Consider the following 25305-nt stretch of genomic DNA (forward strand, 5'->3'; position numbering starts at 1 on the left):
CAGATGAACTGCCCTGGCTCATGGTAGGGCTTGCCATGCAGGAGGGCATGCAGGCAGTACAAGGAGTGCATCTTTCATCCACAAACCACATTGCTAGGGATGCCAAAGGAACTCGTGGTTATGAGGTATCGCCATAGCTCTCAGGATATCATGGAATTATATCAAGAAATCAGAGAGGATCTGGTCATGGAAAAGACTCGTGCTATACCAGGCCTCACCAAACTATTGTACGCCCTATATTTTATGGCATCTAGCTCTTTCCAAACAACAGTTTGGGTCATTGGAGGAATGTCCCAAATGTCTTTTTCATGCTGCCTGGATAGGTCATAACAGATGTACATAGTCGCATTAATCGTTACATTAGATTCCCTCATGAAAGGCAGAACTTACAGGACTTCAAGAGAAGTTTTTATGTGATTGCCAACTTTCCAAATGTTCTTTTTCACTCAATGCACAATTAAGCTCTGGAACTTGTTGCCAGAAGATGTGGTTAGGGCAGTTAGTGTAGCTGGGTTAAAAAAAGGTTTGGATAAGTTCTTGGAGGAGAAGTCCATTAACTGCTATTAATCAAGTTGACTTAGAGAATAGTCACTGCTATTACTGGCATTAGTAGCATAGGATCTACATAATGTTTGGGTACTTCCAGATACTTGTAACCTGGATTGACGACTGTTGGAAACAGGATGCTGGGCTTGATGAACCCTTGTTCTGACCCAGTATGGCAACTTCTTCACATAGCCATCATCCCATCCTGAAGCAGAGAGGAGATCTACCGCAACAGAAAGCTTTTCCACACCATCAATGTGCCAGTGGTCTGTGACGCTCATCCACACATCCTTGCCATGGTCGCCAGGTACCCAGGAGCTGTGCACAATTCCTTTATACTTAGGCAATCTGGCCTATTTGATCATTTTGAAGGTGGCCTCTATAGTGATGGTTGGCTCATAAGTAAGAGTGCTGCTTCTTTCAATAGTCCCTCTCCAGCTATGTGTTTATAGCAAACTGCACTGGCATGCAGAGCAATCAGGGATGTGACTGCATCAGTTACATGTTAAGTAGCTTGCAGAGTTAGGTCAACCAGCCATAGTGCCAGGGCCCAGCTTTCTCTCTCCATGCTGTAGAGGCTAATGTTATGTGTCCCTTCAAAGCACTTTCCACTAAGGTCAGTGTGTGACCGAGCATTACAGACTTTCAGCTGGTCAGCTTAAAACAAGAGGCAGTTCAAATCCTCTCTCGTGAAGATGTTGAAAAGTCACTTGTCTATCCAAACCATTTTGGGAGCATGGTACAGGGACTCCCAGGACAAGTATGCCCTGTTAGTATTCTGTTGGCCCTCAGTTAATGGTGCCCATATTGGTATCCTGTGTGCGGTCATGGTCCTGCAGTTGTCTCATATCATCTCATCCTGCCGCTGTCTCATTTTACATACACAGTCAGAGGAATTATCTGCAAATTTGATATGATGAATTTCTATCATTTCAATCAATGAAAGGTACCAACAGGAGGTGTTGATTTGTATAATGCCGTCTCACTGCATTGTACAACTCATTTCCAGCATTAGGTGTTATATAATGTACCTAACTTTCAGGCCGATACAGTAAGGACGCGGTAGAAAACGTGCGGCAGTGCTGGGCACCCGCTCGTTTGCCGCGCGCACAGTTCGGATCACTTACCACTCGATACAGTATTTAAATAGCATGCAAATGCAAGCCGCGTCCAAAGCGCGTCCAAGAAGCGTCCATGAAGCGCAATTCATTTTACTGTATAGAGCGCTATACAGCGCCTATACAGTATCCTGGGTGCGCTGGTACCTGTCATTTCAAATGTCATTTCAAATGACATTTGAAATGACAGGTACCAGGAAGTGGATCTCAACTTAAAGCAAAAGAAAAGGATCAGAGAAGTATCAACCGGCCTAAACCCTTGCCTGCCCAACCTAAAATCCAATGCACCGGGAAAGCCACGCTTCAGGATAGGGCAAACTTTCCCCCAGCCCCTGCTCACCTGCCCTGGCCGTGTCCATGGGTGCCGGTCTCCGGAGCAGCCCCAGTCCTCTCTCCCCTCCTCCCAGGGGCAGCCGGCGGCGAGAGCGAGAGCGGCTTCAGCAGCCCGGGGCGGATCAGGTGCTCCCCATGCGAGGCGCGGCTTCTAGCAGCCCTCACCGGCGATGGTGAATGAGCGTATGAGCCGGGTGCTCAGGTCACAGCGTACGTTTATGCATCTTCGCTGCCATGAGCGCATGCCATGACCTCGGACGTCCAGCCGGGTGCTCAGGTCACGGCATGCGCTCATGCGCTCATTCACCATCGCCGGCGAGGGCTGCTGGAAGCCGCGCCTCGCATGGGAAGCGTCCGATCCGCCCCGGGCTGCTGAAGCCACTTTCGCTCTCACCGCCAGCTGCCCCCGGGAGAAGGGGAGAGAGGACTGGGGCTGCTCCGGAGACCAGCACCCATGGACGCGGCCAGGGCAGGTGAGCGGGGGTTGGGGGAAAGTTTGCCCGATCCTGAAGCATGGCTTTCCCGGTGCGTTGGATTTTAGGTTGGGCAGGCAAGAGTTTAGTTATGGAGGTTTAGAGGTTATGCTTGGAAACAACAGGTCCTTCCTTCCAGTTCCGGAGCTGTTAGCGTGCCCGCACGGGAGACCGGCACCCATGGATGCGACCAGGGCAGGTGAGCGGGGGTTGGGGGAAAGTTTGCCCGATCCTGGCTCCTCTAAAGGTCTTGTCCCGGGGGGGTGAGGGGGTCGTTTGCCCGTGAAATTTCGTCTCTCTGACCTGACGGTCCACACTAACGCAGGGCTAAGGGTAGGCGGTAAATTAGCAGGTTAAACACGCGGCAAAACTGCAGGTTAAAAAGGCGATAATCAGGGCGCACGTTACTATATGGGAGGGAATAGCTAATCCGATCGTTTACATCTCATATACATGCCGCGAGCGGAAAGGGTTACCCGTTGATTTAAAGAAGCAGTAAGGATGGGTTAAAAAGGATAGTGAATCGCGGTTTGGACTAACGTGGCCAAATTGTGAGTAGAAAGTGGGTTAGAAGCAGGGTGACCGCGGCCGCACTTTACTGTATAGGCCTGTTTATTTTTAAGCTCTCCATGGGTTATTTTGGAATCCTCCTAACTTCTCTTGACTGTTTAATACTTTCCAGTTTTTTTGCATGTACCCTGAAATTTATCAGTCATATCAAATTTGCAGTTAATTCTTCTGACTGTGTATGTAAAACTACCCCCAAACCCGCCCTGAGTTGAAATTGTCCCCTCTTACAGTGGTATATATATAGTATGTCATATTCTCTCTCTCTCCACCCCCCTCCCCCAACGGTTGTACGTTATGACCCATGATAATGTACCATGTGATATTTATCTATGAGATGCAGTAACTCTACAATTTGCCTAACCACACCCCTTTTTTTTATCACGGGCGCTATTTCTGCTATATTTATAGCAAAATGATAAATCTAGGCTTAAGTTGCTTAGCCGTATATGCTATGAATATTTACCTCAATACATACATATATATAGGGCAGATTTATTGGCATTTGAGCCAGTTAAAAAATTGCCACTGATTAAAACAATTTCCCAGTCTTCACATAATTACTGAAAAACAAAAATTATTTTTTGCACTAGAACAAAACTTTAATACATCTGTCCCAAATGGTATTTAGGACAGAGACATTTTACTTTGCCTTCCCTCTCATGCCCTCTTTATTTCCCCCTCCCTATCTCCAAGCAAAAATAAATTCATTTTAGAGAAGATGGTAACAAAGTGCTCTAGGCATTCCAAATATCAGGAAGTATGAGACAACATAGTATGGTGGTTTTATTTAGCAATGTTCCTTGATGAAATATGACACACAGAAATATAAAAAAGCCTAACGTTATAAATGTTTTTCTTTTTTCTCTCTGTGTGGGAAAAACTAATAAATCAAACCCACAGAGGATGATATACCATGTTTCTCTAGCACACCATGTGATAATTATAAAGAACTACTTTCACAATTTCAGGAGAAATCCTTTCATAGTCTGTTAATCTCTTTATGGCATAATATATTAAGCTCTGGGTTTTGTGTCAAAATGAATGTATTTTGCTCACATGCTTTATGCTGCGTTCTTGATTTCCAGCAATTGGTGTTGTATAATGTACCTAAGTCTATTCTATAAGATCTCCATGGTTTATTTTGTAATCCTCCTAACTTGTCTTGACTGTTTAATACTTTCCAGTTTGTTGCATTTGCCCCATACATTCCTCTTTGGAATAAATTGACTTAAGTTTTTCTCCCATAGACACAGAATGGGAGAAGACCTGAGTGAATCAGGCCCTGTGTCACTGTCAGACTGGACCTCTGGGATTTGTCATCTTAATTGTAACCACTGTTGTTGTGCAGGTGCACCTTTCTACATGTCTGTAAATCTATTGTACTTTTCCTTCACAGACTGGGAATTTTCTTGGGGAAGTTGAAGGAGCTGTGATGAACAAGTTGCTAACAATGGGTTCCTTCAAAAGGTAAGAGTTTTACTGTGCTCCCTCCCTCGGGTTTGGTTAGTAACATCAAATGAACCAAATTCAGGCCAAACAAAGCCACAGTTAACCTAGTGGCAAAATGCTTCCTAAAGGATTCTTGCATGAAAGAGAATTTCAAGTTGACACTAAGGTAAAGTCTGAGGTTTGGCCTGCCGTATTATGTTTCCACATAGTTCAGTTGGTGCAAAGCTACAACAGAAGGGCAACAGTAAAGTGACTGGACATTGTGACAGTAAACATAAAGATTCCTTTAGCAAAGAGATATGGATCTGTGATCTATTTGCTGTTCATAGATTAGACAGACTGTTACTCTGGAATAAGAGATAATATAGTAATGTCTTGCAACCCCTGAAGTGGTGGGCATTTACTCAGAGCTAACAAAGGCAGAAAGTGCAAAAGGTATAAGAAACCTAAAGTGTTGCCTGGCACTAACCTTTTCTGTTCAGAATTATTAGCCTTGAAACCATGACCCAATGAATTGCCCAGATCTGTGATGATTCTGACACTGGCAACAGCTGCTATGAATGGCAATGATTTTCATTTATTATTCCAATTTGGGCAAAATACATCAACTATTCTTTACAAACATCAGATTTTATATGTAAAGCAGAATAACCCAAACTAAAACTTGGAATTTTATTCTTTAAAAAAAAAAAAGAATTGAAAAAGTAGCAGTCAGTGCAATGAGTTAAAATGTCATGGCTCCAGTATAAAGCTGCAAATTTGCTGAATACACCAAACATCTGACCTAGTCTCTATTTATCATTTATTAGCTTCAATTGAACTGAAGAGAAAAGCCACAGTGAGATTAACAATAGTTTGTTTTCAATCAGATATTGAGGAAAGAATTACATAAGAATATATGTGCATACCTTCATATACCAGAATGCAATAAGAAATGATGACTGAGCGTAGATAAAGTGCATGCAAAAAGAAATGGATTTAAGCATCATGAGACTGCAAATCCTTGTCCTACATAAAAATGATGGGGGTCCATTTTTAGCCGAATCAGCCAGATCAAGACATCCAGCGAATTAGCAGAGTATATTCAGTGGCACAGTCACACCACTGAATATACTCAGCTATCTTAAAGTTAGCTGGTTACATCTAATCGGCTAACTTTAGGACAGCCCTACAGCCCAACCAGAGTTAGCCACATAGGTTAAGCAACTAACTCAGAATATTGGAGTTAGCCGCATAACTTATGCAACTAATTCTGCTCCACCTGAAAACACCTCCAGCCTTATGTGGCTAAATTCTATCTGCATAATGTGTTATAGAGTTGGAATTTAGCCTCATATGGCTTTCAATATCACCAGGTAAACATTGAGATGGATAATGTTTCAATTATCCATCTAAATGGCTTTTGAATATCGACCTCAATGTAGTTGCGCTGAATAATCAATCTGTGCAGTTTTATCCCTCCCTTTTCTTCTTCCTGTGCTAGTAAATCAGGATTCCATTTGTCCAGTCATTGCAAAATGATGCACAGTGCACATAGCAGTGAATCAGAAGGTAGGGATCCACAATTTTATGTCTGAAAAACAACACAGAAGGGAGGCAGCAATAGGAAGGAGGAGGGAACAGGGAAAAGACTATTTTGAACATAATGTCCAACATGGAATAGGCACATTAGAACAAAAGGGAGATTTAAAATTAAACATTTATCCTTTGTTTGTAAATTAAATAAACTTGTTGTGCAGTCATTGATATTGCATGGGAAGAATATTTATCTTTAAAAATTAATATAAAAAATATAGGAATTTTGTAATTTTAGATGCATATAAATGGACTTATTACTTGATATCAATGTGATAGGTAAGGTGAGCAGTATGTAAAGTGTTTTCTGGCTTTTTCTTTTTTTTTAAGGAATACACATTAAAAGTTTGGTTCACTTTTCTTTTAGATGGGCTGTATCCTATCCTAATATCATCTATAAGAATCTTTTTTTTCTCAGCCCTCAGAAATCTATCATCTGTGTAACCCTTAGCGGGGTTTTAACTCCAAGGGCACATAAACATATTTATTTATCATCAGGGGATGCTCTGGCTATCAAATTCCATCCCATGTTTGACTCTTAATCCCTGGAGGGGATTCTTTTTATGGCGGTAAGCTCTCACTTGTGGCCTATACAGTGTTATGTTGCTTCCAGTATGTGTGTAAAATGTAGGTGCTTCCCATGACATGAGAGGCTGTGATAAATCAGCTGGGTTCTAAAGTAAAGTTTACTGATTTAATCATTAAGAAGAGTGAATTTACATCTGACAGTTGGATGATTTTCCTCTGTAGGTAGGTAACCTTTATTCAGACCTCTGGGTAGAACCCCTTAGTGATTTTAATTGTACAAAGCTCACCCAGCAGCTGTCCAGGATTCCTTGTGAAGGGGTCCCCAACTTCACAGAAAAACAGTCCTACCTTACTCCATCTCCTTTTAGGACACGCAGCCCGTCCTGGTCCCATAGATGTTGAGATGCGGCTGGGGTCACCCAAACTTGTTGTTCCTTTTTAAGTTGATATTTCTGGGAGGACTTCTCATGGGGAAAAGTCAAGTGGGATCAGGTTACCTTAGTAATGCAATTCCAGTGGGGAGGGGGAACCAAAAATCTCCCCACTCTGTTCAGATCCAAAAAATATTTCTAAAGTTTCAACTGGACACATCCTCTGCCCTCACTGTCTATCACAACAGGATCCATCACTGGTGCTTGTCCACCTAGAGTTTAGAATGGGTTCATAGATCTTGGTTCTCTGGTAAGAGTCTTTTTGCCCTAAAAAGGTATCAGGCATAAAAATCTATCTTTTCTGTAAATTAGTAGGAGATGGATCCTCTGACAGGGAGTGCATGATGAGGTATCACTTCTAAAAGAAATTCCATTTGGGTGAAGCTGGGAGGCCTCACCAGCTTGTAAAACTTAAACATCCTTACTGTTCAAAGGCTTCCTCAAACTGATCCCAAAGAGTTCTAAAATGGATGGGCTAAATTGAATTGAGGCATCCAATCACAGCCCTCCATGTGGGAGGAGATGATTGGGGATAGAATGCTCATTGTTAGAGTATTCTATGCAGGGATTTGGTGACATCTTGTGGCCAAACTGGGGAGGGGGGGGGGGGCTGCCACACATGTGAGCAACACAGTTAAATTAATTCTCACCCTTTATAACAGGGTTGTGTTTTTTTGCAAATCCATTAGTGAGTGTACACTTGGAAAAACTGGAATTTCTTCCAGAAACAAATGAGCACTAGAAGTATGTCTTCAATAGCAAAAAACCTTCTCCAGACTTAGGAGGTAATGGACTGTCTGCTTATCTTCAGTAGCTGATCAAACCTTTTCCAGACTTGGCAATTAGAAAAACACTAGCTGCTTTCCTTCTGAAGCAGACAAAAGCTTTTCTAGACTTGAGGAAACTTGCTCACCCTTTGCTTCCTCCCTCTACCTTTCATTGGGAATATCCTCTACAAAAAGTCCTAAATATTTCACTCTTGCCTATCTGAACTGTTATTTCTGCCTATTCCTCCTCAATCATCATGGTTGATTGAGGACAGCTGGGCCTCCTACAGTAAGTACAAGACTCCTTTCCAGCTCTAGTTGTTGTGTCCATCGGTTCCCGACACCCTCTCTCCGCCCTCCTTACCTCTTTGGCACCTCCCTCTTTGCCCGCAGGAAGATTGGCTGCCGCAGCGTCCTTCTGCCAAAGTCCTCCGGTGTCCCTGGACCGGCTAGACACTGCAACCCGCCATGTTTCCTGGAGGCCTAGGGGTACGCGCACGGTGCGGCCCCGATTGAAGTACCGGCGATGACGCAAATCTCAGGGGCGTCTCCCTGAGATGACGTCACCCGCGATGGATATATAAGGTCTTAGAATTTGCTAACAGATTGAGTTAGCAAGGGTTACTCTACCTAAGCTACTCTGCCTCCTCGGCCTTACCAGGGGTACCTGCTCCTCAGAGCCCTCACTCTCTCCTTTGTTTTTCAGGTGACAGTCTGGAACCGGTACTCGCTCCTTGAGGGCCCTCGTTCCCAGACTTGCTCCGTATTCTCTTCTGCCTGGAAGTCATCACTGCCAACTACATCAGTGAGTTACCATCGCTCTCTCAGAGCTTTCCCTGGAACCAGGTACTCGCTCCTTGAGGGCCTATACATTCCAGCTCCTGGGCTTCTATGAGACATTGTGTGAGTGTTACCATCAGGTTCGGTACATGAACTCTGCATACCCTGCCTACTCACTATATTTCAGTTTCTCATGCTCCAGGGATTGCTGTTCCAGTATATGAGGGACTACAGCCCAGATGAGCATTCCAGCTCACTACTGCCACCTCTGGTGGTTTAGTGTACTGTCTAATAAAAGAACTAGTGTGTGTCTGTCTCCTAACTCTGAATCTGACCGATGGTCCCTCTCGGGATCCTTCCCCCGGGGGCGTGGTCTTCTGCCACTGGTCCAAGGATCCACCCACAACTCTCCTAAATAACAACAGATTGCTAACTCCATGGATCTGGCACAACTTAATGTCTTGCAGGCCATACCGGGCCTGGCGCAGCACATTGTGGAGCAGCAAGACACCTTGGAGAAACTTACTGCAGCATTTCGTCAGCTACACACACAGAAGGTTCAAGGCACAGCCTCCAACCAAGGTCAGTCACCGGATGTAACTTTGAAGACTGCTGTACCACTGGCAGCTCCAATCTGCTTTTCTGGAGAAATCCAGAAGACCCGGAGCTTTTTGAACCAGTGCTGCATGCACTTTGCCTTACAGCCGTCTCTATTTCCTACAGCTGTCTCCAAGACTACCTACATCCTTTCATACCTGGATGGTAGGACCTTGTCTTGGGCATCTACCTTGTGGGAATGCAAGGACTCCATTTTGCAGGACATAGAAGGAATTATGGACTTATTTAAATCCATTTTCAATGACCCTGCTCGAACTACTGTAGCCGGTTCTGCTTTGGTGGAATTGAAGCAAGGCAGCAGATCATTGGCTGAATTTGCCATCGAGTTCAAAACTCTTGCGGCAGAACTTTGCTGGGACCCCAAATGTCTCAAGACACTCTTTTGCAGGGAGCTGGATACCTGTTTAAAGGACGAGCTGGCTGCTTGTGAAACACCTGACTTGCTGGACGAATTAATAGCCTTGGCCACTCGGATTGATCACCGGCTCCGGGACAATGTGAAGGAACTCTGGCCTAAGGTGTTACCTGGGATGAAACAGGTTAATGCTGTCTCTACACCTCGGATAGTTCCAGTAATCCCTGCAGCGGATACAGATGAACCTATGCAACTTGGTCATGGACGCTTGACTTCTAAGGAGAGAAGATTTCAGAAGAAGCGCGGCCTTTGCATGTACTGTGCACAACCCGGCCATGATGTATCTACATGCTCCATTCATCCAGGAAATGGACGGGCCTAAGTCCTGCAGGAGGACTGTTCTTAGGCCATACCACAACATCTCCTCCGCTCTCTCTCCCAGTCTCTTTGACTTATGGACCGATCACGGTTCAGACTCCTGTCCTGGTGGATTCAGGGGCAGGAGGCAACTTCATTCTCAGACATCTCGTGGAAGACCTGAGGAGTCCCCTCATCAAATTAGAGGATCCACTACTGTGTTTCAACTTGAAGTGGGCTTTGGACGTTCCCCAACTTCGCCACTTCCACTGAAGATCTCAGTGAAGTCCACAGCAGCTCATCCATTGCTGCTGATATCTATAACAACATATTCAGCGAATTTTCTTCCAAGACTCAAGATCTACCTGTCATCAATGCAGAAGATGACTTAGAATACAAAGTCGAAGAAGTTCTGGACATTCGTAAAAGAGGCAAGACTTTTGAATACCTTCTAAAATGGGAAGGTTTCGGTCCCGACGAAAACTCTTGGGAGCCTCAGACCAATATCCTGGACAAAGAGGTGCTTCATCAGTTCCACCTCGCGCATCCTTCAAAACCTAAGCCTGGTACCCGAAGAGGAAATCGCCCTTTAAAGGGGGGTACTGTTGTGTCCGTCAGTTCCTGATGCCCTCTCTCCACCCTCCTTACCTCTTTGGCGACTCCCTCTTCGCCCGTGGGAAGATTGGCTGCCGTGGCATCCTTCTGCCGAAGTCCTCCGGTGTCCCCGGACTGGCTAGACGCTGCAACCCACCATGTTTCCTGGAGACCTAGGGGCGCGCGCGCAGCGCGGCCCTGATTAAAGTACCGGTGATGTGCAAATCTCAGGGGCATCCCCCTGAGATGATGTCACCCGCGACGGATGTATAAGGTCTTAGAATTTGCTAACAGATTGAGTTAGCAAGGGTTACTCTACCTAAGCTACTCTGCCTCCTCGGACTTACCAGGGGTACCCACTCCTCGGGGGCCTCACTCTCTCCTTTGTTTTTCAGGTGACAGTCTGGAACCGGTACTCGCTCCTTGAGGGCCTTCGTTCCCAGACTTGCTCCGTATTCTCTTCTGTCTGAAAGTCATCACTGCCAACTACACCAGTGAGTTACCATCACTCTCTCAGAGCTTTCCCTAGAACCAGGTACTCACTCCTCGAGGGCCTATACATTCCAGCTCCTGGGCTTCTATGAGACATTGTGTGAGTGTTACCATCAGGTTCGGTACATGAACTCTGCATACCCTGCCTACTCACTATATTTCAGTTTCTCTACAGCTCAGCCTCCAGGGATCGCTGTTCCAGTATCTGAGGGACTACAGCCCAGCCGGGTATTCCAGCTCACTACTGCCACCTCTGGTGGTTCACTATACTGTCTAATAAAAGAACTAGTGTGTGTCTGTCTCTTAACTCTGAGCCTGACCGGTGGTCCCTCTCGGGATCCTTCCCCCGGGGGCGTGGTCATCTGCCACTGGTCAAAGGATCCACCCACAACTCTCCTAAATAAGAACAGATTGCTAACTCCTATCTGATTGCTACTCCCAACAGATATCAGCTCCTAACACTAATATGTCAGGTTTCACCCCATCCTAATATTCACCCCATCACGATCTGCTTGTTAGAAACATTGAGTGTTGCATAATCCACTCTTCACAATATATATTACATAAAGAATAATATTATAGCACAGTTCATAACCCTGTCATATCTTATACCTGAAAAAATATAAAATGCCCTATATTCATACTTTACACTTTTTTCTTACTTTTTAATTGCTTTGCAATCATTTTTTTTTAAACAATTTGAGAAGTAAACTCCCTTACTTCAACAATCTTAATCTTCAGTTGTTATTCTTCCATTTAGTATAGTACTATAAGTAGACTAAGAGGCGGGTGGCAGATAATCTTGGCAACTTATTGACTTAATGCCCATTAGTGGTTTAGCATTCTTTTAGGGAAGAAAGGGAAACAGTAAGAAGTAAAGGCTGAGAAAGGTAGCCAGGAGTAATGTTGTAGCAGAGTATACACCAAAGCAATTGAGGCATGCATTGAATTTTTGGCACAACTTATAACCTTGGTTTTAACAATAAAATTATGAAATGATCCCCTCCTCTTGTCCCCCCTTCCTTTCCTTCTATTTCTCCTCGTGCTCCTCCTCAAATTGAAAAGAGTGCTTCTTTTCAAAGTAGTTAAGGGGCAATTTTCAAAACTGTGCAGACAGGTGAAAAGTCTACGACCAGGGTGGCCAACTCTGTTCCTCAAAAGTCACAAACAGGACTTGTTTTCAGGGTGACCACAATGAATATGCATGAGATAGATTTGCATACACTATTTCCATTGTATGCTAATATTCCTCATTGTGATAACTTGAGCGGTAGCAGCTTGCACACAGCCAGGGGTAAAAGGGTATTCCTTTACCGTGAAAAAAGGAAATTTACAGTGAAAAAAGGAAATTCAAAGCAAACAGTGCAGCACAGCTTAGCTCAGGTAAAGTCAATTCAAAACAACCAATGTGGTTCACCTTAGCACAGACCTGCTTCTGTGTGCTGCATTTCTGCATCCCTTACCTTTTGATGTGTTATAATCTATCGAAGAATAACTACAAGATGAAACCAATAATTGCAAGAACCATTAAATAAAAGAGTTTGAAGAAAATGTCCAAGATGGAATGAAACCGTTAAAGATAATCAACTGGGTAAAACCTATGTAAAGCATAAGATGGCCAAGGTAAGACCAAGAATCAACAAGTGCTATGGGGGAATGGGATTTGGAAAGAAGCTTGAAAACAGCTGGAGCAGAGGAAAAAGCACCCTAAGGTACCAATATTGGCTTGGAGCATTGGCAGCAGCAGTGGTGCAGGCAATTAAAAACAGAAATGGTAGAAGAAGAGCAATGCAGCAAAAAGACTAACTAAAAGCCCTTCAAGGCATACCTCAAGAGATAAGGCAGGAGGAAGAATAGCATCAAAAGGCAAATCAAGTGGGGCAAAATGGTGTCAAGAGTGGCATGTAGGTTCAGAGGATAGATGCAGCAAAAGTGCTAACAAATAGATAGCTAGGGTAGGACCAAGAGTCAGCAAGTACCATAAGGGAAGGGAATTTGAAAAGAACCTTGAAGACATCCAGAGTGGGGAATGCCTGTCCCAGTCAGACGCATGGATACCTGGTTGATTCTTTCAATAACATATGCTTCTGTCAAAGATTAAGCCATGCAGGTCTGAAATACATGCAAATAGTAAAGTAAAACTCCAAATGGCTCATTAAACCAGTTAAAGCTCCATATGTTATTTGGATAACTGTGATAATAGTAGAGCTAATACATGCCAATGAGGGCTGACCCCAACATACAGTGCAGGGAATCACAAACAGTACAAAGGCTCATAACCCCAAGGTGTACAGTGCAGGGAATTGCAAACAGCACAAAGGTGTCATAACCCCCAAGGCCTACAGTGCGGTCAATCGCAAACAGCACAAACGTCTAGACAGCAAGACATAAAACTGGAAAAGAGGTAGGGCGGAAGAAGAAACTTGTATTTTTTTAAACATTTTTATTCTGGGAACAACAACACCCCAGTATAACCAAGAAAGAAGCAGGGTAGGAGAACCAGGCTAGGATTGTAAAGGGTTAGAAGAAAACAGTAAGGTGGAGAAACAGAAAAGTGGTGGGGTGGGAGGATAAACTTGCATTTTTTTTCTTTTTTCATATTTATATTTTGGGGAAAAAACACCCCAGTATAACAAAGAAAGAAATAGGATGGGAGAACTAGACATATTGGTGGTAAATCAGAGGTATAACAGCTAGGCAGAGTGACAGCAAGACCCCTAAAGTCAACTTAGGGGCATGGCAGGTAGACTTTGTAGCAGCAAGACCTCTAAGGTTGTACATCAGGAGCATGGCAGGTAGGCATAGTAGCAACAAGACCACAAAGATGGTACATCAGAGGAATGGCAATTAGGCAGACTGGTAACAAGACCTCCAACGTGCTTTCAGTCACTTTCCCACTTGGATGGAAATTCTGTAAAGCCCAGCAAAGGCAGATTGATTTTCAAAAACACCAACTTTTCCATTAAGCCTAGAAAAATAAGAGCTCATGATGGCTCCTGGCATTGAGAAGACTTGTTCACTGGGCAAACTGGTTGGTGGGTAGGAAAGATAGTGCTGAGCCATATTGACTTGTGTGCCCAATATGCTGAGCCATATTGACTTGTCTGCCCAATATGCCATCATATCTGTCTCTATGTCCTCGATGGGCTCTGTGATATAGCATGTTACAGAAATTTATGCTGGGTCTCCTTTGCTGGGGTGGGCTGAGAGCCTCTCATTCCAGCTGCTTTGGCTACAGCCTCTGTCAGAAGAGATAGTTCTGTGGAGACAACATGGATTTGTGTACTGAGGTAGGAGAACAAGTGCTAGCTAACAGGAACATAAGAATATAAGAACATGCCATACTGGGTCAGACCAAGGGTCCATCAAGTCCAGCATCCTGTTTCTAACAGTGGTCAATCCAGGTTATAAGTATCTGGCAAGTATCCAAAAACTAAGGGGTAGATTTTCAAAGGGGTACGCACGTACCCCCCGAAAACCTACCCCAAACCCCCTCTGCACACGCCGAGCCTATTTTGCATAGGCTCGGTGGCATGCGCAAGCCCCAGGATGCGCGTAAGTCCCAGGGCTTGCATGGAGGGGCATGTCGGGGGCGTGTCGGGGGGCGTGCCGTGAGTGACGCGACGTTTCGGGGGCGTGCTGCGAGTGACGTGGAGTTTCGGAGGCGGGCCCAGAGGCGTGGCGCCGGCCCGGGGGCGTGGTCAAGGCCTCTGGACCAGCTCCCGGGTCGGGTGATGGCACGCCAGCAGCCCGCTGGCGCGTGCAGATTTACGCCTGCTTTCTGCAGGCGTAAATCTGCCAACAAAGGTAGGGGGGGTTAGATAGGGCCGGGGGGGGGGGTGGGTTAGGTAGGGGAAGGGAGGGGAAGGTGCGGGAGGGGTGGAAAGAAAGTTCCCTCTGAGGCCGCTCTGATTTCGGAGCAGCCTCGGAGGGAACAGGCAGCGCGTGCCGGACTCGGCGCACGCAAGTTGCACAAATGTGCACCCCCTTGCAAGCGCCGGGCTCGGCGCACGCAGGTTGCACAAATGTGCACCCCCTTGCGTGTGCCAACCCCGGATTTTATAAGATATGCGTGGCTACGCACGTATCTTATAAAATCCAGCGTACGTTTGTTCGCGCCTGGTGCACGAACAAAAGTATGCGCGCGCAGAAATTTATAAAATCTACCCCTAAGTCTATCCCATGCTACTGATGCTAGTAATTGCAGTGGCTATTTTCTAAGTCAAGATTAATAGCAGATAATGGACTTCTCCAAGTACTTATCCAAATCTTTTTTAAACAGCTAACTGTACTAACCGTATCCCCTTGCAACAAATTCCAGAGTTTAATTGTGCATTGAGTGAAAAAGAACTTTCTCTGATTAGTTTTAAACGTGCTACATGCTAACTTCATGGAGTGCCCTCTAGTCCTTCTATTATACAAAAGAGTAAATAACCGATTCACATTTACCCATTCTAGATCTCTCATGATTTTAAACACCTCTCATATCCCCCCTCAGCCATCTCTCCTCCAATATGAACAGTCCTAATCTCTTTAGTCTTTTCTCATAGGGGAGCTGTTCCATCCTCTTTATCATTTTGGTCACCCTTCTCTGTACCTTCTCCATCACAACTTTATCTTTTTTGTGATGCGGTGACCAGAATTGTACACTTTATTCAAGGTGCGGTCTCACCATGGAGCGATACAGAGGCATTATGATATTTTTCCATTTTATTCACCATTCCCTATCTAATAATTCATAACATTCTGTTTGTTTTTTTGACTGCCGCAGCATACTGAGCCGAGGATTTCAATGTATTATCCACAATGATGCCTAGATCTCTTTCCTAATATGGAGCCTAACATCGTGTAACTATAGCATGGTTTATCTTTCCCTATATGCATCACCTTGCACTTATCCACTACTTGTGCCTGCACTACCGTCTGGGCTGGCCATTCTTTCCTGTGCTATATCTATACTATGCCTCTGCTTCTGGCACACCAGTTCACACACTCTAGCTACCAGTATATTCTTCATGTGTGTGAGAGACACTGGGACTGGAGGGAGAGGCTCTTTTCCAACTACGGATCACAAAATATGGCAAGCATGTATGTTGTGTGGGAGGTTTCAGTCTCTCTTACATCTGCTGCTGCAAGGAGTTAGCAAACTGTGACACCTTTGTTTCCATTTCCTCTTACACACAGAAATCCTGTACCTTTTCTTCCAGACTATATACTATAGGGATGACCCTGCTTAGGGTAACACTTCTGGAACTCAGGTCCTCTGTGACATCCTTGAAGGACTTCAGGATTTCCATCAGCTACCTCAGCACAACCCAATCATGATGTCCTAGGGGTAATCCATATGTATCTCTTTTATCAGAGATAGATCATGAAGGGGTGTCTACTAGGGATGTGCATTCATTGTTTATGAATTAGAAATGTCAATGATACTGTCTAAATCGTAATGGATCGGATGTGCCAAACATTTTGCCGAAAGTTTTTATTTTGTGATACTGTGCACTAACGGAGTTACTGTGCACTAAATATCTGTGCAGTAATATCAATTAGTGTGCACTGTTTTCTAGCTAACAAACTCCTCTGAATTGATACTTTTTACTTTTTAAGTTGCATTGTTTTAGTGCGCACTAACATTAGTTACAGTGCACTAACACATACTTAGTGCACTGCAATTTCTATTAGGGCGCACTAACTAACCTGCTAGTGCGCACTAACGAGCCTTAATGCACATTAACATCTAGCTAGTGCCACTATCTCGGCCGGTGTACTGCACACTAATGCTGAGATAGTACGCACTAACTGGTTGTTAATGCGCATTAAGGCTCGTTAGTGCGCACTAACGCACTTCGCTGAAAATTGCCGAACAAAACAAAATTTCTCGCAGAGCAACCGATCCAAAGCCCAACCGGATATCTTTAAATGAAGCACATCCCTAGTGTCTACTGCTCCACTAACCTCTGCAGCATCATATTGATGGAATTCCAGTGGCTGCCAATATCTTGAATCAGATGCTTATGAAGCATCCCAACGTCTTCCTGTTTCTCATCGAACAGGTATGCCTACTTTATGCTTTGATGGAAATTCCTTGCTATTTTTCTTCACCTCTCTATCAGGTCCTTCAGGAATAGATTTCCATGGACCCCAGCCTCTGGACATCCCTCCAAGTCAGGTGCAGCAAGGTGCAAAGCAATGGTTACCCATTGTGTTTTGCCTTTATCGTATTTTTCCCATGTCTATCATAAAGAAACCTGTCTGAAGACAATTACTTCTCCAGTCTAGCTGCCAACCCTCCAGGATCTTTCTTATGGCTGACAGAATATTACACATGGTATGATGACTATCCATTACCTAGGAATACAGTCCTCCCCACCTGCATCTTGATTGTCTATCCCTGCTAGAGCTGATGTCTGCTCCTACGTGAGCCAGGTCCCCCTAGTGTGCCAGGGAAAGGTAAGCATGAATAGCATTTACACCGGTCCAGATATCACTCGTAAAATGCACAGTACTACCCTCTGTTTTAGCCAGCCATGCCTGTATATGACTATGGTATTGGTTGAACAGGGTGGGGATACCCTGCCTACTAAATGGGCACTTTGTTATTGGGGGCTAACATATGCCTACTTTATGCTTTGATGGAAATTCCTTGCTATTTTTCTTCACCTCTCTATCAGGTCCTTCAGGAATAGATTTCCATGGACCCCAGCCTCTGGACATCCCTCCAAGTCAGGTGCAGCAAGGTGCAAAGCAATGGTTACCCATTGTGATTTGCCTTTATCGTATTTTCCCCATGTCTATCATAAAGAAACCTGTCTGAAGACAATTACTTCTCCAGTCTAGCTGCCAACCCTCCAGGATCTTTCTTATGGCTGACAGAATATTACACATGGTATGATGACTATCCATTAACTAGGAATACAGTCATCCCCACCTGCATCTTGATTGTCTATCCCTGCTAGAGCTGATGTCTGCTCCTACGTGAGCCAGGTCCCCCTAGTGTGCCAGGGAAAGGTAAGCATGAATAGCATTTACACCGGTCCAGATATCACTCGTAAAATGCACAGTACTACCCTCTGTTTTAGCCAGCCATGCCTGTATATGACTATGGTATTGGTTGAACAGGGTGGGGATACCCTGCCTACTAAATGGGCACTTTGTTATTGGGGGCTAACATATGCAGAAGATGCTTAAGGCCCTCATGCTCCACTAACTTCAAGGCCTAATGATCCAGGACAATTATTTCCCAATGCTCCTTCCTACTTTTTGAGTCCTGCCTGTCACTTGCCCCAGGACAGTGCTATAGAATAACTTCCCATTTCCTGTATGATGAGTTGCCACTGAGGACTCATGGCAGGGGCTGCTAGCCTGCAACCTGACTGCTGGTAGGGGCTGTGGGATCAGCTTGGGAAAAAAGTCTTCAGCTTTTCAACCCCTTTTCTATGGCTTTTTCTTGGAGTGGCAGGAGGGATCCCCAGGGTCCCCTGATGCCAATGCTAGTAGGTGGTGCTGCTGCAAGTGATGCTGCATACCAGTGTTTCTCAGATGCCCCACTTACTTCCCTCAACTGATATCATTATTGTAGTGAATATACTGAGCAAAATGTGGTTCTTTCCTCACTTTATAGGGCCTACAGATCAGGGATGTCTTCTACAATTTCTTCTCCACATCCGTGGATGCTAATGCTAGCTAGTGCTAGTTGAGGTTGATGGTGGACCCTGAGGAAAAATGCCAGGGTATCATTCATGCTCTCTACCTGTGCTGCCTTCTCTTCCTGGGGGTGGCTCTCAACACTATCAATATTATCAATCTACCCCATCACTGTACTGGAGGCTAAGACACTACTGACTAATAGGGATGTGAATCGTTTTAGGACGATTAAAATTATCGTCCGATAATTTTAATATCGTCTTAAACCGTTATGGAACACAATACAATATAGATTCTAACGATTTATCATTATAAATCGTTAGAATCGTGAGCCGGCACACTAAAACCCCCTAAAACCCACCCCCGACCCTTTAAATTAAATCCCCCACCCTCCCGAACCCCCCCCCCCAAATGACTTAAATAACCTGCGGGTCCAGCGGCGGTCCGGAACGGCAGCGGTCCGGAACGGGCTCCTGCTACTGAATCTTGTTGTCTTCAGCCGGCGCCATTTTCCAAAATGGCGCCGAAAAATGGCGGCGGCCATAGACGAACACGATTGGACGGCAGGAGGTCCTTCCGGACCCCCGCTGGACTTTTGGCAAGTCTTGTGGGGGTCAGGAGGCCCCCCCCAAGCTGGCCAAAAGTTCCTGGAGGTCCAGCGGGGGTCAGGGAGCGATTTCCCGCTGCGAATCGTTTTCGTACGGAAAATGGCGCCGGCAGGAGATCGACTGCAGGAGGTCGTTCAGCGAGGGTTCCGGCGCCTCGCTGAACGACCTCCTGCAGTCGATCTCCTGCCGGCGCCATTTTCCGTACGAAAACGATTCGCGGCGGGAAATCGCTCCCTGACCCCCGCTGGACCTCCAGGAACTTTTGGCCAGCTTGGGGGGGGCCTCCTGACCCCCACAAGACTTGCCAAAAGTCCAGTGGGGGTCCGGAAGGACCTCCTGCCGTCCAATCGTGTTCGTCTATGGCCGCCGCCATTTTTCGGCGCCATTTTGGAAAATGGCGCCGGCTGAAGACAACAAGATTCAGTAGCAGGAGCCCGTTCCGGACCGCTGCCGTTCCGGACCGCCGCTGGACCCGCAGGTTATTTAAGTCATTTGGGGGGGGGTTCGGGAGGGTGGGGGATTTAATTTAAAGGGTCGGGGGTGGGTTTTAGGGGGTTTTAATGTGCCGGTTTTGCGATTTTACGTTTTTTCGATTTTTTACGATTTTTCACGATTTTTCACGATATTTTACCCCCCCAAACGGCAACAATACGATTCCCTCCCCCTCCCAGCCGAAATCGATCGTTAAGACAATCGAGGACACGATTCACATCTCTACTGACTAAAGCTCCCAAATTTTCATCATCTACTAGCTCTTCAGTTTCTGATTCAGGGAATCCCATACAAGATTCTTCCTTGGAATCAGTTGTTGAAAATTCTGTCTCTATTGCTTCAGAAGCAGTAACCAATGTAGAAGAGCATGCAGTACCTAATGTAGAGGTCAGCAGAAAAAGGGAGGTGATATTGCCCCTGTATAGGTCTCTGGTGAGACCTCATTTGGAATACTGTGTACAATTCTGAGACTGCACCTTCAAAGGGATATCAACCAAATGGAGTCGGTTCAAAGGGTGGCTATTAAAATGATCAGTAGTTTTCATTCTAAAGCATATGGGGTTACACTTAAAAATGTAAACATATGTACCCTAGAGGAAAGATGAGATAAGGGAATATGCTAGAGCCATTTAAATCTCTCAAAGGAGACTAGCCTCTTTTAACAGAAAAGAGGCACTAGAATAAGGGGTCATGGATTGAGAGTGAAAAGAGATAGATTCAGGAAATATTTCTTTACAGAGAGGGTAGTGGATACATGGAATGGACTCCCAGTGGAGGTGGTGGAGGCAAAAATAGTATCTGAATTTAAGAAAGCATGGGATAAATACAAAGAGGTCCATACTGAAAAGCATTTAGCCAGCTAAATGAATATTTGGACACATATCCAGTTAAATTCTAACTGACTAATAAGCTAGGCTGCTAAAATTTAGCCAGATAAGTTCAGGGTGTCCAGGGCATAACTAGGAAGAGTTGAGTTATCCAGCTAAGTTAACCAGCTAACTCCAATATTCAATGCTAGCTGGATGACTTAGCCCAGCTAAGGGGGTCATTTTGTAAAGCTTATCACATGCGATAAGCCGCTATCGCTGCGAAAAGTCTCTTTTTGTGTGCGATAGCTTGCTAGGGGCGGAGTCAGGGAGGAGTTGGAGAGGAGTCGGGGAGGACTCAGGGCGGCGTCGGGGCAGACTCCACGATGTCTTTGCTAGCGGCTATAAGGTAAGCCACGTTATCGTCACCATTAGCGCGCCCAATAGCACCACCTTTCACAGTGGCTCTATTGGGTGCGAAAGCTGGCAGCGATAACACCACAGTGGTGCGATGGCTGCTGGCTTTCATGGGCCTGCCCCCCCCCCTCGCCCCCCGTTTTCGATGAATTCACTATTCTGAGATAGAATGGTGAATCCAGGCCTAAGTTTGGTTGGTCCGAAGATCTCTCCTAAAATTAGCCAGCTATATTCAATAGTGCTGCTGCACCATTGAATATACCTCCAAAATCAGCCGGACAAATTTATCCGACTAACTTTACTATACAGACTGAATATAGACCTCAGAGAATCTCTAATGAGAATGTCAAGGGCTAGATAAATTGGACAGAAGGGCAAACTAGATAGGCCATATGATGTTTCTCTGCCATCATGTTTCTATGTATCTATGCAGCTGGTTTTGACTGTTACATTTCTGCTGCCACAGCCCATGCCCCTGCAAATTCCAGCCTTGGATGGCTATTTTACCTTTTCCCTCTGCTCCAAAACAAGAGGAAGAGGAACAGGCAGCAGTGGCACATACTCTCCAAATTTGCTTCTGCCTTAAGCTGCCTTCAACTCTTGCCATTCTGCGACTAAAAATGTCTCTTTTCATTGTAGGAGCAGGACTGCCATGTTTATTGCTGCCACTAGGCTGGGCTGCCTCTGCAGCAAATCTTCTTGCCCTGCCAAGGCTGCAATTCCCTCCTTTGCCTTTATCTCTCAGTGCCTTGATGGAAATCAGATCCTTAGGGAGGGAAATTTTATAATGGCCCATGTATCTGTACAACCTCGGGGTAATTTTCAAATAGCCCATTTATAAGTGTAAAGCCATGTTTTATGTGCATAAATACTTTTATAAATTATCCCCATAGTATGGATGAGCAGGCCAAGAGACCATACTGTAACAAAAACCAGCTTCTTAAAATCCTGCTGCATATAAAAATTTGCATTAAATTGAAAACAAAATCATAAAATGGGGCTATTGGAATGAAAGAAGTAATTTCCTTCTTCCACTTGCAGCTGAAAGAACAAAACTTCATTAACCTTTTAGTTTATCTAAGATATTTTGTGGGGGTATATTTTTTATATAAGGTGGATGCTATTGTTTAAAATGGCATCAACGTTTTTTTAACTTTGTTTATTAATTTATATAATATTGTAAAACAAGGTATAACACTTATTTAGAAAAGAGGAATTCTCATAGATAATGGATAAAGCAAAAGAAAAACAAGAGAAAATTGACAGTACTTTCCAGTCCATAAAGTTTAGAGAGGACCCAAGACAATAATTTTAAAAAATAGCATCCTTTTTAGATAAGTTATATGTACATACTCATACAGATCCTTCAATTCAATAAATTCTGCCAAAGCAGTGTGACTAGTTTTCAGTCCTCTTTGGTATTGTGTCTTGTATAATATAGCAAGCATACAATGTAAAGGTGTATGTGATTTGCAATGGCATACTGCAGTTCTGAATATTAGAATCAGAAACATGGAAATGCTTGCTTAAAGCAGCAGTATTATGCTTCCAGTGCTACCTCTGTCAGAGCAGCACTGTTGTTTCCGTCGGTCGCAGATGGCTGCAACCGCTCTGCCTTACCTCTTTTTCTCCTCTTTCACTCTCCTTGGGCAAGATGGCTGCCTCCGGTGCCTAGTGCCGAGGGTCTCGGCGTTTCTAAACTAGCATGGGCGTCCCAGTCCACCATACCCACTCCCGTGGCCTCATAGGGCGTGAGCTCACACATCTACGCTCAAATACATGTCATGGCGGGAACCTTGGGGGCGGCCCCACCGCATGACGTCAGTACCTCCGGGTATATCAAGCCTCCGCTTTCACTACCACCTTGAGTTAGCAAGGACCAGTTTAGCTACTCTGACTGCTCTGACACCACTTTTACTCCAAGGGCCTCGCTCCTGGCTCTAGACACCCACTCCTCGGGGTCTCTCACTTCCAACTACCCTTCGGGGTCCTCACTAACTAAGACAACCACTCCTCAGGGGTCTTTCGCTCTCTTCTACATTTCAGGATATTGGACTATCAGGTACTCGCTCCTCGAGGGCCTACCAGCCATTGTATCCTGCACCACGGACCTTCGGTCCCACCGTTCCATCATCAGGAAGACGCCTTTATTCTTGTGAGTACCTCTACAATCCAGTGCTCCTCTCCACCCACCAGCTGCGGCGTTACTTGCATTGTGGGCTCCCACCTATCATGAACATCTGGGTGAGATTATACATCTGAGCCTGTTGAATGTACTGGCACATTGTGGATCAGTGCCTTACCTTCCTGCCTTTATCATCTATCTACAGCAGTACAATAAAGCCTCTATCCATACTGTGTCTGCTATCTGAGTTCAGCCTATCACAGTGGTTCCCCACGGGGCCCCTCCCCATGGGTGGAGTCATCTCCACAATGACCAAGGGTCCACAATGCCACAAGCACAACAGATTTCTAACTCCATGGACTCGGCTTAGCTCGTAGCCCTGCAGGTCATCCCTGGCCTAGCCCAGTGAATCACGGAACAACAAGTCTTTGGAGAGCCTAGCTACTGTCTTCAAACAGTTACATGCTCAACTGAACTCTTCAGCTCCTCCTGTGAAGGAATTGCTGTCACCAGTGGTAACCCTTAAGACCAATGTACCTTTATCCACACCTACCCGCTTTATGGGTGAAGCCAAGATGTTTGTTAATCAATGCAACATGCATTTTTTATTACAGCCTACACTCTTTCCCATTGAAGCTTCAAAGACTACCTACATCCTGTTGTTCCTAGTAGGACGAGCCCTGGCCTGGGCTTCACCGTTATGGGAACGTGACGATCCTATCCTGAATGACCTACCAAGATTTCTAAAACTTTTTAAGTCTGTTTGATGACCTGGCTCACCAGACCATCACTGGATCTGCCTTGCTCAACCTTCAGCAAGGTAACAAGCCACTTACAGACTTTGCTATTGAATTTAAGACTCTAACATCTGAACTACATTGGGACACTGGATGCTTACTTGCCATATTCATGGAGGGTCTCAACTCTCGCGTAAAGGACGAATTAGTGGCTCGTGATTTGCCTGATTGCCTTGAGTCCCTGATGGAACTGGCGGGGAGAATTGACTGCCATGTCCTTAATCATACTCAGGAGGCTAAGAGTCCACGAAAGTCTACAGTGGGGGCTAACCATCCTAAACTTGTGCCTGATGCTTCCAGCTTACCGTCTGCACCCCCTAGAGGAGGAAGAGTCTATGCAACTAGGCCGACGCCATTTGACCTCCAAGGAGAGATATTATGACAAGCGCATGGGTTTGTGCATGTACTGTGGCCAATCGGGTCACGCAGTCCAAACCTGTCCCATTTGTCCGGGAAACTGACGGGCCTGGGATTTGCAGAAGGACTTCTCTTGAGCCTCACCTCTCCTACTCCTCCATTATCATTACCAGTATCTCTGCTTTGAGGAGGTTTCAAATTTCACTCTTGCTCCCATTGACTCCGGTGCCGGAGGTAATTTTATTCTGAAGCGCTTGGTTGTACATCTATGGATTTCTAGCACACCAATAGCTAAGCCTCTGCTATTGTCATCTATCCATGGAGAACCACTTCCGGGAGAAGTTTTATTGACCACCCAGGCCATTGGCCTGCACACTGGAGCTCTACAATCAGAATCTATTTCTTTTCTAGTATTGGAAAAAGCCATGCATCCGGTGGTATTGGGGCCGCCGTGGCTTCAAGCCATATGCCACAATTTAATTGGGCTACCTTGGAACTGTCCCAGTGGGGACCAGACTGTCATGGTTGGTGTCTTGCGCAAGTTTCACCGCTCATCTACGTGTCCACTACCCCATCATTACCTGGCTTACCTCCACAATATGCCTCCTTCCAGGATGTTTTCTCAAAGCAAGCAGTTGATGTTCTTCTGCCACACAGAGAGTTTGATTATGAAATAAATCTGAAGCCAAATTCAGAACCTCCCAAACGAAGAGTTTACCCTTTTTCAGTAGCTGAGACTAAAGCTATGTTTACTTACATACAAGAAAATCTACAAAAGGGATTTATCAGACCTTCCAAATCACCTGCTGGTGCAGGCTTCTTTTTCGTAGGGAAAAAGGATGGCACCTTATGCCCCTGCATTGACTACAGGGGTCTGAATGAGGTTACCATCAAGGACAGGTACCTCCTGTCCTTAATATCTGAACTGTTCGATAGGCTCCAAGGAGCCAAAATATTCTCCAAATTAGACCTAAAAGGAGCTTACAACTTGGTGCGTATTTGAGAAGGAGAAAAATGGAAGACTGCTTTTAACACCCGTGATGGACACTTTGAATAGCTCATCATGCCCTTTG

General features: G+C 45.2%; 1 protein-coding gene across 3 annotated transcripts in view; it reads left to right on the forward strand.

Annotated features, from left to right (window-relative positions):
- The window catches only part of CACNA2D3 (calcium voltage-gated channel auxiliary subunit alpha2delta 3), a 1571161-nt gene that overhangs the window by 1428119 nt on the left and 117737 nt on the right, over window positions 1-25305 (forward strand). For all 3 annotated transcript variants that reach the window (XM_029600901.1, XM_029600903.1, XM_029600904.1), the window contains one exon: window positions 4437-4507. In XM_029600901.1, coding sequence (XP_029456761.1) covers window positions 4437-4507 — 71 coding nt within the window. The remainder of the gene's footprint in view (window positions 1-4436; window positions 4508-25305) is intronic.

This window comes from Rhinatrema bivittatum, chromosome 4 (genome assembly GCF_901001135.1).
Source record: "Rhinatrema bivittatum chromosome 4, aRhiBiv1.1, whole genome shotgun sequence".
Lineage (NCBI taxonomy): Eukaryota > Metazoa > Chordata > Amphibia > Gymnophiona > Rhinatrematidae > Rhinatrema > Rhinatrema bivittatum.